This window comes from Carlito syrichta, unplaced genomic scaffold (genome assembly GCF_000164805.1).
Source record: "Carlito syrichta isolate Samal-C Ts95f unplaced genomic scaffold, Tarsius_syrichta-2.0.1 Scaffold305170, whole genome shotgun sequence".
Classification (NCBI taxonomy): domain Eukaryota; kingdom Metazoa; phylum Chordata; class Mammalia; order Primates; family Tarsiidae; genus Carlito; species Carlito syrichta.
The window spans coordinates 229,871-247,803 of NW_007249266.1; the positions used below are offsets into that span (position 1 = coordinate 229,871).

Here is a 17,933-nt window from a genome sequence, read left to right on the forward strand (position 1 = left end):
CTCGCTGCCCAGGCGGGTCTCGAACCCGTGGTCTCAGGCAATCCACTCACCTCAGCCTCCTAAAGGCACGGGATTACAGGCTGAGCCACCGAGCCCGGCTACGAGATTCTTTATTAGGATGGCAGGATTCAGTGCGAGAGTAGTTGTCACTGAAAGAAGATTAAACTTGGCTCCAGAAGACGTGGGTTAGAGCCCTAGTTTCAGTGGTTGTGTGTCCAGAGGCAAGTCACTTCACATCCTTTACCTTCAGTTTTCTCATTTGCCAATTGAAAACAGATATTTGCCTTCTTGTCTTAAAGGGTGTTTGGTGAGGCAGGTGACTGTGTCATTAGCCAAGAGGAAGTCCATCATACTGCCTTATGTCTGTAGTGCCTCAAGTTGGTCTCTTTTCATTTTGTGACTCTACAAAGGACCCTGTAGTAATGTTACGCATCTCTCCCCTCTGCCCCGAGCCCTAGTTGAAGCACATTTCCTTGAAGGCCACTCTAACCTGTTTAATGCCAGGCACAATGAGGCAGGTAGGACGAGAAACAAATGTGTTCTTCGCAGTACATGTTAAAAGGAATCCTGTACCAGGGTGACCACCATATGATTTTCTAAAACTCCAAGTGAGCGCAGAAATTTAATGATTATTCTGAGTTTGAAAAATATTGTTGAGTGCCATGTGATATTTTAATTGTTTGTAATTTTACATGTGTGCTGCACTAAATTGTGTGCTCTCCTGAGCAAGATCGTGCTTTGTCTTCCTATTTTCAGCATAAATCAAAGCTGACGTAGAGATAGCCCTCAGTACATATTTAAGAAATCGCATGAAAGTGAGAGACAGGAAAAATATCCTTTAGTTTCTTTGTTAATGCTCCCCTATCCCTTGCTCCCTCCCTCAGTCAGTTCTTAGAACTGTGCTGTTGGTAAATATAATTGGATTCATGACCTTAAGATGCAGCTTTAACTGAACAACCTGGTTTTTATTTCCATGTACTTCTATGAATTTACAAGAAAAATCAATCTTCTGTTCAGGTGGAGGACCTGTTTTACAACATAACCACAAGGAGGAAAGCTTTAAAAAACCCAAGTGAGGAGTATGGGAAAATTTTGGAAGTCGTTGGCAGGTACAGTCCAAAATCTAGGAGTGAGTCTCTAAGATCTGTCACCAAAGGAATGTGTTCCAGTGCTGATAAATTGAGAACGGTTGCTGCACTGTATGGTGAACAGCTCATCTAGCTTACAGATTGTTTCTTGTCAAGGTTTAGTCACCAGTTCTGGTCTTTCTCTCATCTCCCCAGGAAAGAGCAGTTGGTCTTTATATCTATGAGGGTCTTTGGTGACAAGCAAAACAAACTGACCCCAGCTAACCTGAGCTGAAGATAAATTTCTAGGAGTTACTTGCCAAGTGGAAAGAAGTGTGGACAGCTGCTTTTTGGAGAGAACAAACCAGGATAGCTTCTGGACTTAACATCATTTCCCTGTTCCGGTTGTTTTCATTGTTTTCCTGACTCTGTTCTAGGGTCCGCTTCCTAGGAGAATACACCTGATTGTCATAGCTTGGGTCACATGATCATATATCCACATCTATGAGAGAAAGTTTTTTGATTGGCAATCTTACTAAGGGCACAGCAGGTGGAATGGAATAGTGGTAGTTTCCCAAAGGAAGATTAGAGGCTGTTACCTTAAGGAGAGGCGATTCAGGACAGGTGAAAACAGTGTTATGTCCATGATAGATTTAATCTACTTATACAAATGGCTCCCGCATAGGCTGTCTTAACCCACATGTTAACTATTATTGTTAACTATTTTTTAGTATTTCTAAAAAGTAAAAAATGAATAAAATATTTACCTAAAATAAAATAGCACAGACTTATATATCATGTTTCTTTCTTTTTTTTTTTTGAGTTGAAGTCTCATTCTGTCGCCCAGTCTGGAGTGCAGTGGCCGCTCCCGGTCACCGCAGCCTCGACCTGCTGGGCTCCGGCGATCCTTCTGCCTCAGCCTTCCAAGTAGCCGGAATTACAGGCATGCGCTACCATGCCCGGCTGATTTTTTAATTTATTGTAGAGATGAGGTCTCACTACCCAGGCTGGTCTTGAACCCGTGGGCTCAGGCAATCCACTCACCTCAGCCTCCCAAAGTCGCGGGATTACAGGCTGAGCCACCGAGCCCAGCTTATATCATGTTGCTTTGCTTTATCCAGAATTGTATAAATGAGTTTTGGGATGTTTTTTACTTCCTAAAAATAAAGGAGTTTTAGTTGACTGTTTTGGGTCTAGGTGTGGTAAAGTGAAATATTGTTAATTAATAAATACATTTTGCTAGACACATCCTTCATTTCATGGGTCCCATGGAGGGAAGATTAATAAATAACAGCCAATCAAGAAAAGGCTGTAAGGTACTTGAACAAGCTGTAGGTCAGTAAGATGCTAGTGAAGAGGGGTGAATACTAAGGGCTCAGAGAATAAAAGTTCAGGGATTGTTAGAACCAGCTTCTCAAGAGGTCCTGGAGGCAACCAAGACTTTTCAGGATGAACCATGAAAATAAAACTGCAGCTAAAGAAGAGACTGGTGAGATATCTAGTCAGCAACCTATAAAAGCAGAGGAAGCCTATGTTTCACTTAAGTCACGTTTTGCATTGATATCTCCATGAGGTTTCTGCTGGTTTATTTTTTTGTGAGTGAAATAGGATATATGGAGTTACTTTTGTTTGTATATATCATTATTTAAATTGCTCAACTCCACCAATTAATGTAACTAAAACGGGGCTCTGACATCTATGTGCATTTGGCCACTCTGTTTACTCTTTTGTTTTGCTTTTCTTTTCAGGTATTCAATACACAATTCGGGCATTAGTTTCTCAGTTAAAAAAGTAAGTTCTTGCTATATGGAGGATGGTTTTGTATTATGAAAAGCAAAAAAGGGATTTTTAATAGTTTGTCAGTAGAGATAAGGTTATGATATTTCAGTCACAGCTGAAAATTCTATTCATGTATATTCTATTGTGTTTGTTCATCAGCAAGGTGAGACAGTAGCTGACATTCGAACACTATCCAATGCCACAACCGTGGACAATATTCGCTCCATCTTTGGAAACGCTGTTAGTCGGTATGTTGATGACCTATATAAAAAAAACTTTTGCATTTCTTTTCTTGGTTTATCATTCCATCATGTTATTTTTGAATCTGTCAATATAGTACCTGCCTTAGGAGTGTACTATGCAGGCTTGTTTTTGTACTTCAGATTTGTTAATGGAGATATTATTTCATATAATCAGTACTTCCTGGATTCATGTTACTGCCTAGATACTGTGGCTATAAATCAGTGTTTTCTTTGGGTCTTAGTCTTCAAAATATTTACTGTAGTAGAATTCTTTTTGTCCTTCAGTACTCCTTTCCCGTGTATTTCTGTTAAAATCGCTTTAAGATTTCATTGATTTGTCATTCAACGTTTATTAATTGCTTACCATATTCCAGGATTTTTGGTGCAAGTTAGGGATATAAAGAGGAATAAAATATTTCTTGGCCTTAAAGTCTAGATTTGCAAGTGTCACCAAATCTTCATTATCAAAGAAAGTAAGAGGGGAACTCTCCTGCATTACAGATTCATCATGGTGCTCTCTGTGTATAAAAGCCACCATTTCCAGATTTCTTATTAATCTCAGGACTTTACAAAGCCCGGAGTGCCCATGTCATAATCTGAGAGGGAAAATACTAAGACCCTTCCATATGCCAGGCATGTACCGTTTGCTGTGGTTACAGAGATGAATGAGATAGCCCCTGACTTCACTTTTCCCAAATATCTTAAGAGTGGCAGTAGTTGTCCCAGAACCCCATTTCTGCTTTGAAGGACACATTATTTATTATTTGAGCCAAATCAGATTTAGGTTCCTACCTAGGGAACAACTCATTTGCTTTTCTGTTTTTCTTTCTTTTTTTAAAATCAGTGTCTCTTTTGCCCAGGCTGGAGTGAGGTGTCATGGCTCACTGCCAGCCTCAACCTATTGGCCTCAGATGATCCTTCTGCCTCAACCTTCCAAGTAACTGGGACTACAGGTGCTGGCCAATTTTTTCTTTTTTTTTTTTGTTAGAGACAAGGTCTTGCTAAGTTGCCCAGGCTGGGCTTGAACTTTTTTCTCACCTTGGCCTCCCAAAGTGCTGTGATTACAGGCATGAGCCACCATGTGCAGTCCAGTTTGCTTTTAATTACCCCTTTCTTTCTAACCCAATGTTAGTGAATTACTTCTTAAAACTCTCCTAGAGCGAAGGGAGCACTCTATTTAGTATAACTTTTAAGAGCTTCTTGACTAAATTTTAAGACTGAGAATTAGTTGTTATAAAGTCCTAGGGATTGTACAAGATTAGAAATCCCCTGGAGCAGCATTTCCTGAAGCAGGTTTCCAGACCACTAATCTCTTGAGATGTTTTGGGGAGTCATTTTTTTGCTGGTTCAGTGTGTGTGTAAAATGCTGCAAGCCATACCCTCTACTCAGACTCAGAGCACACATTATTGCATGAAAAGCTTCCACTATCCACTCAGTAAACCTTTATTGAGTACTCGGTATTTACTGGGTGCTGTACTTTATGGTAGGAATATAGTAGTGAACAAAACATAAAAATGCTTTGTTGCCCTCAAACAACTTTCTAGTTGGGCATACACGTGAAATAATTATGCCATTCATTAGCAGATTGTGCTAGATGCCTCAAAGAAATAATACAGAGCAGGGTGAAAGAATGTGGTCAAAGAGAAGGACAGTCAGAGAAGGCTCTTTGAAGAAGTAATCCTTGAGAGATGAGGGATAAATAGCAGTTAACTAACTGCCAGTAGATTAGAAGTAGAACCTTCCAGACAGAGACCAGCACTTGGGAAGGTCTTTAGACAGAAATAATTGTGACTTGTCTGAGGACCTCTTTTTCATCTCAGTCTCTCTCTCTTTCTCGCTCCAGTAAACACACTCTGGGGAACACCACACTGGATCCAGATTGTGCCAGTCACTATAGTAATTTAGCAGAGATAAGCTCTTGCAATCTCATCTTTGGGATTTAGTTACTAAGATTTATAAACAATTCAGCAAAATAAGGTCTCAGAGCTTAGACTCATTGGTTTTTTCCAGCAATTAGTACGGTGCCTGGCACATAGCACAAGAGCTTGAAGCACTGACTGAGTAGGTGGGTGAATGGATGGATGGATGAATGGAAGGGCCGATGGGGAGATAGACAGGCCTAGAGGACCTCAACGAACCAAATCTCTGGACCCCTCATTTGGTAAAGTGAGTTTATAGGAAGGAGCCCTTTGTTTTCTAAATCTAATTCTTTTATAGTATTTGAGCTTTCCAGTGTTTTCAAAAGCTTCAGAATTTCTCTTTTCTAACCAGAGAACTGATAGAAGTTGGGTGTGAGGATAAAACCCTAGCCTTCAAAATGAATGGCTACATATCCAATGCAAACTACTCAGTGAAGAAATGCATCTTCTTACTCTTCATCAACCGTAAGTGAAAAAGAACCAAATGGGGAAATCCATCTACAGGGAATTTTGTGGTACCTCGGAAAAGTCTCTGATCCACAGTTCTGATTACACACAGGGAAACCTTATGTCAAGGTTTGGTTTTATTAGGAAGTATTAATAATTTTGTCCTAAGTCTGTTCTTGGACCTCCAATATATACTCATTACTGGATGACTGTCACAGAGTCTGGCTCTCTACCTCTAAGAGGAATCCCAGGAGAGGGCATTACAGGCCCCTGAGAACCAGTACACCTTCCTTCCCTGCTGGATCAGAACCTTTTCAAGAAGGCTCTAGACAGAGCCCTCTGTCCTTAGATCAAGGGCTGCTGTTTGAAACTGCATAGGAGGCAGAGGAGAGGTAACGTAGGTCTAGGCATTGTCATTACAGTTAAGAAAGTGAATGCTAAGCCCCTTAAGATTTCTTTTTTTTTTTTTTTTTTGGAGTTGGAGTTGGAGTCTCACTCTGTCACCCAGGAAGGAGTGCAGTGGCATGTTGACAGTCACCGTAACCTTGACTTGTTGGGCTCAGAGGATCCTTCCAAGTAGCTGGAACTACAGGCACGCGCCACCACATCTGGCTACTTTTTAAATTTATTGTAGAGATGAGGTCTTGCCAAGTTGCCCAGGCTGGTCTCGAACCCGTGGGCTTAGGCAATCCTCTCACCTCGGCCTCCCAGTGTACTGGGATTATAGGTGTGAGCCATCACACCTGGTCTTTTTTTTTTTAAAGAATTGAGATGTATGGTACAAAGAGCAGTTGTAGAAATTAAGGAGGAAATTAAATGAATTTGAATTTTTCTGATTCCTTTATAGTCCTTTGCTCTCTGTTGATTACATTATTGTTACTAAGACTATTTTGCATTCTACTTTTTATAATTTAATTGCATATTACCCAAGGTTTTGTTAGTTATGTAGCAACAACAAATAATCCCAAACACAGTCTGGCTCAATTGTTTCATTTTCCATTCAGAAATAAGATGTATCTTTCCATGTGTTCAGTTTTCATCATTTTTATCTTATAATAGATCCTTTATTGTTTTAAAGTATTTCATAATAATTTTATAGTTTTGTTTGTTTACTATTGAAAATGGTTTATTATGTCCTCCTTTCATTAATAACAATAACAGCTATAAATGTCTCAAAATATGCATGTTCTACAGCATTTGTTTAAAGCAATACAGGAACAGTGAGGAGAAAGCCATCCATCTTACAGACACATTCTGTTAAACTGATTTATGTTAATAAAATTGTTTCCCACTTCATTAGGAAGGGTTTATTTATTTATTTATTTATTTATTTATTTTTTGAGTTGTAGTCTTACTCTGTCGCCCAGGTTGGAGTGCAGTGGCACCCTCATGGCCCCCCCCGGTGTCGACTTGCTGGGCTCTGGCGATCCTTCCGCCTCACCCTTCCAAGTAGTTGGAACTACAGGCACGTGCTACCACACCTGGCTAATTTTTTTATGTATTATAGAGATGAAGTCTTGCCAAGTTACCCGGGCTGGTCTCGAACCCATGGGCTCGGGCAATCCACTTCCCTAGGCCTCCCAAAGTGCTGGGATTACAGGCTGAGCCACTGAGCCCAGCCATTAGGAAGGATTTAAGCCTGATAAATACCAAAGTTTGTTTTCATCAAGGCTCAGAAATGTTAGTTTTTTCTTAACTATGAAGAATTACTGCCTTGTGAAAGATATATTGACTGCAGAGTAGACAGACAGAATTCAGTGTGAGTGCCATCTGACTTGCCTCTGCCCGTGTTTCTGTTGGGGCTACTTACCAGCAGTCTCTGTGTTACCATTAGCTAATCTGTACAGCATACCAAGTTCCCAGTAGCAAAGAGAGGTCAGGCTTTTATGCGTGCCATTCAGTTATCTACATATTGTGCAGGCTCACTCAGGTGGCAGGAAGAAAGAACACTCCTTTGGCATGTTTTGAGGTCAGAAATTTCAGCAGAGAGCCTCCAGCTGTCTTTTTGTCAGGTGCCCATCCCTGCCCTAGACCTGTGTGATCAGCACAGGTGTTACAGAGTACAATGATATTATTGAAGGGGCCATGGATGTGGTGAGCATTCAGAGAATAAGAGTCTCCACATTAATAAAATCATCACTATTCTTCTTGCTGGAAGTAAAAAGATGTGATATATCCTTGGTTATAATAACATAGGATAATAGATCATCATTGGGTCATCTAAAATCTGGGGAGAAAGAGAGCTATGTTTTCTGAAAGTAAATCTTCCTCTGATTTTTATCTTGTTTCTCCCGGCCTTTATTGTTTTCTACCCCCCTCCAAACTTATTTCATAAACTACCTTAAAAACACATTCAAACATTTGAACTGCTTGAAATATTGGGATACTCATTTTTACCCTTCATTACTCAGGGTATACATTTGGCTGTTGGAACTCCCTGAGCAGAGTTAGTTGCTACCTCATCTTGCCGTTTTGCACACACACCTCTATAACAGTGCTGACCACTTGGAGTTGGAATTAGTTTATTCACCAGTGTATTATTTCCCAGCTCTGGGTATGTGTGGTAGCCAGCATGTATTTGCAGAATGAAAAGTCTGAGAGCTGACGTCATACTTGCCACTGTACCCAGCAAGAGCAAAGCGAGTCCACATGGGCTGATTGAGGGGAAGAGAAATGGGGAGGCAGAATTTATTGCCTTAGCATGTCTTCTACTATTTGGTTGAAACGAGAACCCCAAGCTCATAGTAAGATGCTGGGAAATGCTGACAGTAAAGGGGGCCCTTTCTTCCTGGGGATCTGATGTGCACATTACTTCAGAGGTCTTCCTGATTTTATGGCTTGGTGTGAATGTGTACCTGTGACCTCACCCCTCAGGGGAGTTTTGAATTTGTTGCTTTCTTTTTATTTTTTAGATCGCCTGGTAGAATCGACTTCCTTGAAAAAAGCCATAGAAACAGTGTATGCAGCATATTTGCCCAAAAACACACACCCATTCCTGTACCTCAGGTAATATAGCACCAAACTCCTCACCCAGGACTCACAAGCAGCAGAAGTTCTAGCAGGCTCTCCTCTTGGAAAGAGAGAGACTTGCTAATAGTTCTGTCAGAGTAAATCCCATGCACCACTAGCAAAAGGATGTTCTGTCCCTTCTCACAGGTAAAAAGCATAGTTTTCCTTCATTTACTCACTAATTTAGTAGAACCTTGCTGAGAGCCTTCCATATGCCAGGCACTATGTTAGTGATACAAAGTTGAATATCATGTCTCATTCCTTCAGGAGAGATTGACTGCTTGTGGGCAGAGTAGAGACAGAGATGTGTTCAGGAGGATCTGACATGTTATTTCTGCTGGAATTAGTCCAGGAAGCCAAAGCAGCAACTGTTTTCCTTCCGTGAGACAGCCTTCTGCTCTGTGGAGATTCTTAAGTCTGTTCGCTGTTGATTGCCCAGAGGTTCACTTAAATAATTTAGAAGTCACGCTTTAGCAGTCATAAATAATTTAACACTTGTACTAAACAGACCAAAACCTGTAGTAGGTATTGGAAATACAGAGTGAATGCAAGGTACTCCTGTTCTAAGGAATTTACAGACTAGGGACTGACTGACAAAGAAGGCTCTCTTTCTGTTGTTTCTGACTCAGCTACTAGTTTTTCTAGTTCATAGTTGAGCATTTTTATCACAGCATGACAGAAACTCACTCTTAGTAACAGAGCTTTATTTGTACAGGGTATGGTTCATATTAAAATGTCTTAAGTCTGAAGCCTTTGCCCTCTGAATAGAAATTGTGTTAGTAAGAAAGTGAAATTATTTTTGTTCTAGTTTTGATTGAAGGGGGGGTAAAATTGTGATTAAAGGTAGTTTTTAGATTAAATGTATAATGGTTGATTCTTGCAAGGTAATAAACTGGTCATGTTATCAGCTTGTTCCATCTCTATATTAGGGTCCAAACAGGTAATAGAAACCATACAACAGTTTGAACAGGAAGAGTTTAATACAAAGGATTTTAAAGAGGTAATTGGAGTAATAGGGGACTATAAAGGAAGAGGTAAGGAGACGGGAATAACAGCAGCAGCCATCACCCCAGGGCTGAGACAGAGTCTCCTTGCCATACTCTCCCTACCTGCTGCGTGAGTTTAAGAAAGTGTAGCTGTGGCTCACTGCAAGATGGAAAAGTCAACAAGGTGCTCCCCTGGAACTACTCTGAGGAAGTGCTGGGAAAAACCCCACAAGAAGGGTCCACATGCTGCTGACTGCCTGTACTGAAGAACTAGCAGAAACCCGACAGTGTGCCCTAACCTGGCATAGAAACTCCTTCCTCCTTCAGTGTCTCTCCAGCGCCCTCTACTTACATAGCTTAACATTCCTTTCCTTTCCTTTTCCTTTTCCTTTCCCTTTCCTTTCCTTTCCCTTCTTTTCCCTCTTTTCTTTCTTTTCTTTCTTTGTCGGAGTCTCACTCTGTCGCCTAGAGTGGATGGAGTGCAGTGGCACGCTCACAGCCACCACAGCCTCAACCTGCTAAGCTCGGGTGATTCTTTGCCCATCTAATTTTGGATTTATTGTAGAGATGAGGTCTTGCTAAGTTGCCCAGGCTGATCTCGAACCTGTGGGCTCAGGCAGTCCTCTCACCTCAGCCTCCCAAAGTGCTGGGATTATAGGTGTGAGCCACCACACCCTGCCACAGCTTCATGTTTCCAAGTTCCATTATCACAGAGTAAGTAACAAAAGATGGGCTTGGAGCTGAGGCAATAAATTGACAGCTGACACAGTCTCTAAACTGACTTTTATATTACATTTTAATGATAAAAAGTGCACTTGAGTGTGTGTGTGTAAGTTGGAGTCTCACCCTGTAGCCTAGGCTGGAGTGCAGTAGCCCAGTCATGGTTCACTGCAGCACTGACCACCTGGGCTCAGGCAATCCTTCCACCTCCCTTGTAGCTGGGACTACAGGTGAAAGTCACCAAACTCAGCTAATTTTTTAAATTTTTTGTAGAGATGAAGTCCCTCTATGTTGCCTAGGCTGGTCTTGAACTCCTGGGCTCAAGCAGTCCTCCTACCTCAGCCTCCCAAAGTGCTTGGATTACAGGCATGAGCCACCATGCCCTGCCTCTTGCATATATTCTTTTTGTGATCCTCCTGCAGACGAAAAAATATTCTGAGAACTTAAGTGACTCACCCAAGGTCACAAAATAAGAAATCCCACTAGTTCTAAAATGATAATAATTACAGCTTACATGCAGTAAATGTGCCAGGTACATTTAGAGTTCTTTACATTAATTTAATCCCTACCATAAACCTGTGAGATAGGTAATGTTATTGTGTTCACTTTACAAATGAAACTGAGGTAGAGAAAGATGATATAACTCACCCAAAGCTACATGGCTCTGAAGTAGCAGAGCTAGTCTCTCAGAACACAGCCACTCAGACTTAATCTTGGGGTTTTGGCTACTGTGTCATTTGGCCTCCCCAATTCTTCTAGCTGCCACATATACCATGAGTAGATTTTTTTTTCTCCATCTCCCACCATCTGAGGTAATTTTTCTCTTTTTTCCTACCAGTCTAGAAATCAGCCCTCAGAATGTGGATGTCAACGTGCACCCCACAAAGCATGAAGTGCACTTCCTGCATGAGGAGAGCATCCTGGAGCGGGTGCAGCAGCACATCGAGAGCAAGCTCCTGGGCTCCAACTCCTCCAGGATGTACTTCACCCAGGTCAGGGCGCTCCTCATGCAGTTGGCTCTCTGGGGCCTTTGTCACTTTTGAATTTTGCCCTATCAGGCACAAGTGCCCAGATCTTTACCTGATATTTTAGAACTTTCTTTGCAGGTATTATGCTGGTAGTTTTATTTTAGCAACATTTCCTTCTTTGAACCTGCTTGTAAAGGTATTGTGCTGTTGTCCCTGGGCCTGGAGTCAACGCCTGAGTGTACTTTCTCACTTCGCCTCCATCTGGGACTATAGACCTACATCATAGGAAAACAAGCTTTCTGAAAGTGGAACAGGGCACCTCTCCACTGTATTCTTCTTCCTTGGAGACGTTCAGGAGAGGCTGATCCCACCTGCACAGGACAGAGTGGAGGGGCTGGGTCCCACAGAGGCAATAGGAAGAGTGGCAAGAATAGGGGCGTTAGTGTTGGATAGACCTGGGTTTCCAGCCATGTGACTCACCTTCCCTGGCCTCCATGTCTCCCTTAGCACAGGTGGAACTGGTCATCTGCACATCCAAGGACAGTTATAAGCAGTAGGCGAACAGAAAGTGTCTGGTACAGAGCCTGTCACCATTTATCTTATTATAATTATCCAGGTCCTAAGTGTGTTTTATTATTTTTCATTTTATTTTGAAGATGTGGGGTACAATTCAGGATTAGGTATACAAGTGGACACTGCAGAGGTAAAGTTCAGGCCTCCCTTTGATTCCCACTCTGCCTGGTTTGAGATCAGGTGCCCTTATTGATGTTGTGCCCCACACCCTAACCCCAGCAGTATCCCGCTCCTGCCAGTCTCTTTCTCTTTTTTTTGAGTCAGAGTCTCACTCTGTCACCCAGGCTGGAGTGCAGTGGCATGCGACTCACGGCCACCGCAACCTCAGCATTCTAGGCTCAGGTGATCCTTCTGCCTCAGTCTTCCAAGTATCCAAGTAGCTGGAGCCATGCCCTGCTAATTTTTTGATTTTTTGTAGAGATGCGGTCTCACCAAGTTGCCCAGGCTGATCTCAAACCCCTGGACTCAGGCAGTCCTCTTGCCTCAGCCTCCAAAAGTGCTGGGATTACAGGCTTGAGCCACTGTGCCCAGCCCAATCCCTTTCTTATAGTATTATGGTAAATGCTCAGTGTCCGCTCATGAGTGAGAACGTGTAGTACTCTGTTCTTTGTTTCTGTGATAGATCACTGAGTATGATAGACTCTAAATCCATCTAAGTTGCTGTGAAGTCCATGTTTGTCCTCCTTTATGATTGCATAATATTCCATTGTGTATACGTACCAGTTTTTTAAATCCAGTCCTGTTTCAATGGGTAGCATGGTTGGTTCCATGTCTTTGCTATTGTGAATAGTGCTGCAGTAAACATATGTGCAGGTATCTTTTTGTAGCATGATTTGAGTTCCTCTAGGTATATTCCCAGTAGGGGGATTGCTGGGTCATATGGAAGGTCAGTTTCTAGTTCTTTTAGTATTCGCCACACTGTTTTCCACAGAGGTTGGACTAGTTTGCCTTCTTACCAGCAGTGCAGAAGCATTATCTTTTCTCCACATCCTCATCAGCATCTGTTGCTGTTTGTTTTATTAATGATGGCCATTCATACTGGGGTTAGGTAGTATCTCTGTGTGGTTTTGATTTGCATTTCTTTGATGATTAGTGAGGCTGAGCACTTTTTCATGTGTCTTTTGGCTGCCTGTATATCTTCTTTTGAGAAGTGTCTATTTATGTTTAAGTATGTATTATTCTAAGTTACTTCCCTTCTCTGAGGCCTCAGTTTTCCCATCTCTGTTTTCATTAAATGATATGCTCTCCAACATCCCCTCCTATTTCTGAGATGATATGATTTTGGGTAGCCCTTAATTTATGGTGTAGAGGTTTTCATCATAAGCACAACAGAAACCAGAACAAAAATAGAAATATTTTCTTCATTAAATTACTCTAAGTCCTGCAAGCAAAAAGTGGGCTTCTCTGAGACCCTACTTCACAGAAAACTTTTAAAATGACCAAGTGGACGAACGCTTCCCATAGGAACATTCACAGTTTACCTACCTGGAAAAAATGTACATGGGCACTAAGCAGTGAGATGAAACCTAGTTAGGGCAGCCCCACCATCCCTGGAACTCACACACCTGGAGATTGTTGGGGCAGGAAGGGAGAGAGTCCTTACAGATTGCTATTGGTGATACCAGCCCTTATTCCTATTACTTTTGCTGGGCTCCTGGTACTACGTACTTGAGTCCTAGGTCAGTGGTCATAAGTTGTGTAAGGCCTTACAGTGCTCACAAATGAGATGAGACCACATATCCTCCTAGTGAGGATTAAGGTGTTTAGTGTGGGTCAAGCTCTTAGAGCACTGTCTAATGCATAGGAAGTGCCCAATAACTGTTGGTTGGTTTGATATCTGTTGCTGTTGCTCACTATGTCTCAGTACCCTTTACTGCTCCTCTTATTCTGCCTCCCTCTGCAAATGTGCACTGAGAATCCTCCACGGGACAGATGCTATGTTGTGTGCCCAGGGATGCAGCATAGACAGTCCTGCCTTCACAGAGGCACTCATGGTCTCCTAGAAATCCCATGAGAGAGAAAAACAGACCCAGGGAGTATATAGGAGGCACTCTTGTCCTGGGTGCAGGCGGTCAGGAAAGGGAAAGAAGGGATGTGGGGGCTGGAACCCAAGACTGAATAGGAATTTGGTGGACCAAAGGGAAGGGGGAATGAAGAGCACTTCTGGTAGAGGAAATGGCAAGAATAAAGACCTGGGAGGTTCAAGAGAAATGAAGATCTGAAAGTTCAGGGATGAGGTCCAGTGTTCTCTACCCTGGCTGCCATTGGAATTTCCTGGGAAACTTTTAGAAAATACCAATCAGCAGGCCCTCCAAAAAACCAAGTCATTCTTGGGTGGTGGGGCCTGTGCATCAGTATTGTTTAAAAGTTTCCTCAGGTGCTGTCATATGCAGCTGGGGTTAATGCTGGGTCTGAGTGTGGGTGTACAGGGCAGTGGCTATAGTAGAGTTGAGGCTGCAGAACTCAGGCCAAATAGGCTTTTCATCAGGATATTGAAGAGTTTAGATTTCAACTTGGTGGGGATTGATGGGATCTGACTTGCATTTTATGCAGAGCCCCCTGATTGCAGTGTCAGAAATGGATTAGAGGGAGCAAGATGAAAACCTACAGCAATTTGGGAGAAGTGGTGAGGGGGTTGGGACACAAGAGGTAGCTCCTTCACGAATAGTAAAGAGCCTAGAATTGCCAGGACCTGGAGATAGGTTGGCTTATGGGGAGTGGGAGATGAAGACGGAGAGCATGTTATGTGGCCCACAATGTCTGCCATGTACTCTGTCCCAGTTGAAGTACAAGGAAGAGATTTGCCAGAGATCATGGAGTGATCTCCATGGTGGCTCCATGGAGAGAACTCTCACCTACATCCTTGTCTTATTCTGGACGAATGTGATTCATTCAGTTAGATTACATTTTGTTTTCTAATGAGACTCTGCATAGTCCTTGTGTGCATCTGGATAAGTGCATCTGGATCGGGGCCCAGCTCTGTCTGTTGCAGTGACACCAACTTTATGGGCTCCTTGCTGCCATGAAACATGGCTGTGTGTGGTGAGGTCCAAACCCAGTGCTGTCTCTGTTCTGATAGAGTGGCCAGAATAGCTTTTGTCCCTGCCAGCAGCAGGTCACACTGGCTCCTGACTTTTTGGCCATGGAGTTCCATCTTTCTTCTCCCCAGCTTGTGCCTTGCATTCTACTGCCCCAGGGCCAATACATCAAAATCCCTGGTTTGCAGCGGGTACATTTGATGTGGAAATCCAGACCCTAGGGATTCTTGCAGATGTGTTCCAACTCCATCATAATAACAAAGTATTTCACTTTCCTGCACTTGAAAATTACTATCTGCAAATTTAGTTACAATAATTTCTGCATCCCAAAACCTAACCTGTGGATATGGCAAAGGCAAATGAAGTAAATACATTTCAAGGGTTTTACGTCGTGGAAGAAAGGTTTTACCCTTTGGACAGACATGCTATTTTATTTAACTTTTTATTATAAATATTTCTAAGCACACATAAAAGTAGATAAAATAACAAATATCAATATATTTGGTCACCCAACTTTGACAACCATCAACATTTTGCCATATTTATTTATTTATTTTATTTATTTATATTTTTGAGTTGGAGTCTCACTCTGTCACTCAGACTGGAGGTGCAGTGGCTGCTCCCGGCCACCACAGCCTCGACCTGCTGGACTCTGGTGATCCTTCCGCCTCAGCCTTCCAAGTAGCTGGAACTACAGGTGCGCGCTACCACGCCTGGCTAATTTTTTGATTTGTTGTAGAGATGAGGTCTCACCAAGTTGCCCAGGCCAGTCTCAAACTCGCGCGCTCAGGCAATCCACTCACTTCGGCCTCCCAAAGTGCAGGATTACAGGCTGAGCCACCGAACCCGGCCGCCATATTTATTTTATCTATTTCTCTCCCACTTGGGGTGGAGAGAGGAGTATTTTAAAGCACATTCCAGACATTTATTTCTTCCCTACTACTTCATTATGCATCCTTATATAATCACAATGTTAATTTACACTTAGTAAAATTAATAGCAATGATATCACTTAATATCCAGGCCATATTCAAATATCTTAATTATCCAAAAAAAGATCTTTTTAAAGTATCTTTGTTCAAATTTGTATCCAGTCAAGTTCTACTCATTATATTTGATGCTGTATTTTTCCTCTGCTCTCATACCACAACTCAACACAGAAGACTTCTGTGACCAGATGTTTGGGGGATTTTACCCACACACCAAGCCAGCAGTCAATTCTGCAGCTGGGTGTCCTCCAGTTCAATTCAGTTCTGATGCTGTATACCTGGGGGTAGCATCAGATCCCACAGGTTAAAGGCTCAGTGCCCGAGACTAGCTCCCCACTTCTGACACTAGTGACAAGTTCAGGCCTCTTGAACTTCTGACAGATTGGCTTCAAGTTGGGGTTCCCACAAGCCACTCTTTGGATTTAATTAATTTGCTAAAGTGGTTTATAAACTCAGAGAAACAATTACTTGCCTTTGTCAATTTATTACCAAGGATGTTTTAAAGGATGCAAATAAACAGCCAGATGGAGAGATACATAGTGAGGGCTGGAAGGGTTCTGAGTGCAGGAGCTTCTGTCTCCATGGAATGGGGGAGCACCACCCTCCCAGCACATAGATAAGGTCTTGTTCATCTTCCCTATCGGCTGCCATGTGTTCTGCTCTCTGGAAGCCCCTGAACTTTGTCTTCGTGGGCCTTTTGTGGAGACGTCATTGGATAGGCATGACTGAAGCATGAAAAACTATGTCAAAATGTTACTGGACAGAAATAACCAACAAGGCCTGTTTGATTCTTCTTGGCCTCTGTGCAGCATTCCTTTTTCCAGGGTATGGGGCAGGACCCCCTCTAGAATGAAGGTCTTATGGCCCATGATCAGATAGTAGTTCTGCTTTGGGCAGGTGAAAGGAGACAGGAGACGGTCAGAGAGAGAGCTTCTCTTTTCTGAGGCCTAAAGTGCCGCAACGTTATAACAAAAGGTGGGAATGAATTATGGCAACATTATAAGTTATGACAACATTATAACAACAAGTTATGGGAGTTATAAGCCAGGAGCCATGGCATGAACATATATATTAATAATATCACAGTTTCTTGAAAATCAAATTTTGATTTTGAAATCAGTTAGAAAAGTCACCTTACCTTTTTTTGTTTCCATTGTCCCTGTACTTTCTATCACACCCCAGCAGGAGGCGCATAATGACTTGTGTCATTTTGATGATGAGATTCATCAGTGGGTTCAGCTGGTGACAGACTAATTCCCTCGTTGTAAAGTTACCCATTAACATTTAGCTTAAATCATTACATTGATGACCCTTAACTAGGTCAGTTATTTCATTAGGTTGCAAGGTTGTGATTTTCTGATTTTATTATTTCTTCTGTATAATTGACTACTGCAATTCTTCTTTATAGAGGAACTTTCCCTCATTTGTTAGAGCTATTTGGCTATCCTGAAATAGAGTTCATACTAGAAGGTAAGGCCAGATGCTGAATTCTGTCCTTCTAGTTACAAATTTTCAATGGAATGAATTGGTGTCCCAGCAATTTCCAGTGGAACTTTTTCTGTTCTATTTCTTTAATGATTTTTTCCATTCTATTTCTCTCCTTCTCTCTTTTCTTTCCTCTTCCTCTCCCTCCCTCCCTGCTTTCTCTTTTGTAGTATTTTGTTCATAGCTGTTAACAAAGCAACATACTGTATTCCATTATAGTAGTTTTTCTTTTTTATGCTCAATTACTACATTTTAGTCCATGGAAGATCCTTGAAGCTGGTGCTGTATACCTTTTGACCCTATTCTATTAGCCCTGGTAATTCTCTTGTTTCTGACAAGACAAGTTGTTACAAGCACAGTTTGTACTTGAAATTGGCCATTTCTCTCAGGAGCTCTGTTTTTTGTTTTTGTTTTAGTGGGAATGATATTTAGAGACTGTAATCTGGTATTGGGGGTCCTTGTTGCTACTGGGTAGTCACTTCTTTTAGGTCTTCTCAGTGGCCAGAGCCAGGAAATATGTATATTTAGAAATAGACAGTTGAATGGTGGTTCCTAGGAGCTAGGAAGAGGGAAGAATGGAAAGTTAGTTTTTTGGGTTTTTTTTGAGTTGGAGTCTCACTCTGTCGCCCAGACTGGAGTGCAGTGGCCGCTCCCGGCCACTGCAGCCTTGACCTGCTGGGCTCCGGCGATCCTTCCACCTCAGCCTTCCG

The 17,933-nt window shown here is 42.1% G+C and overlaps 1 protein-coding gene across 7 annotated transcripts in view; it reads left to right on the forward strand.

Annotated features, from left to right (window-relative positions):
- The window catches only part of MLH1 (mutL homolog 1), a 75,780-nt gene that overhangs the window by 18,774 nt on the left and 39,073 nt on the right, over window positions 1-17,933 (forward strand). For 6 of the 7 annotated variants that reach the window (XM_021714049.1, XM_008061263.2, XM_021714045.1 and 3 more), the window contains 6 exons: window positions 1,018-1,109; window positions 2,816-2,858; window positions 3,006-3,094; window positions 5,361-5,473; window positions 8,368-8,461; window positions 11,009-11,162. In XM_021714049.1, coding sequence (XP_021569724.1) covers window positions 5,407-5,473; window positions 8,368-8,461; window positions 11,009-11,162 — 315 coding nt within the window. In that variant the 5' untranslated portion in view covers window positions 1,018-1,109; window positions 2,816-2,858; window positions 3,006-3,094; window positions 5,361-5,406. The remainder of the gene's footprint in view (window positions 1-1,017; window positions 1,110-2,815; window positions 2,859-3,005; window positions 3,095-5,360; window positions 5,474-8,367; window positions 8,462-11,008; window positions 11,163-17,933) is intronic. The other variant, XM_021714050.1, reaches the window with a different exon arrangement.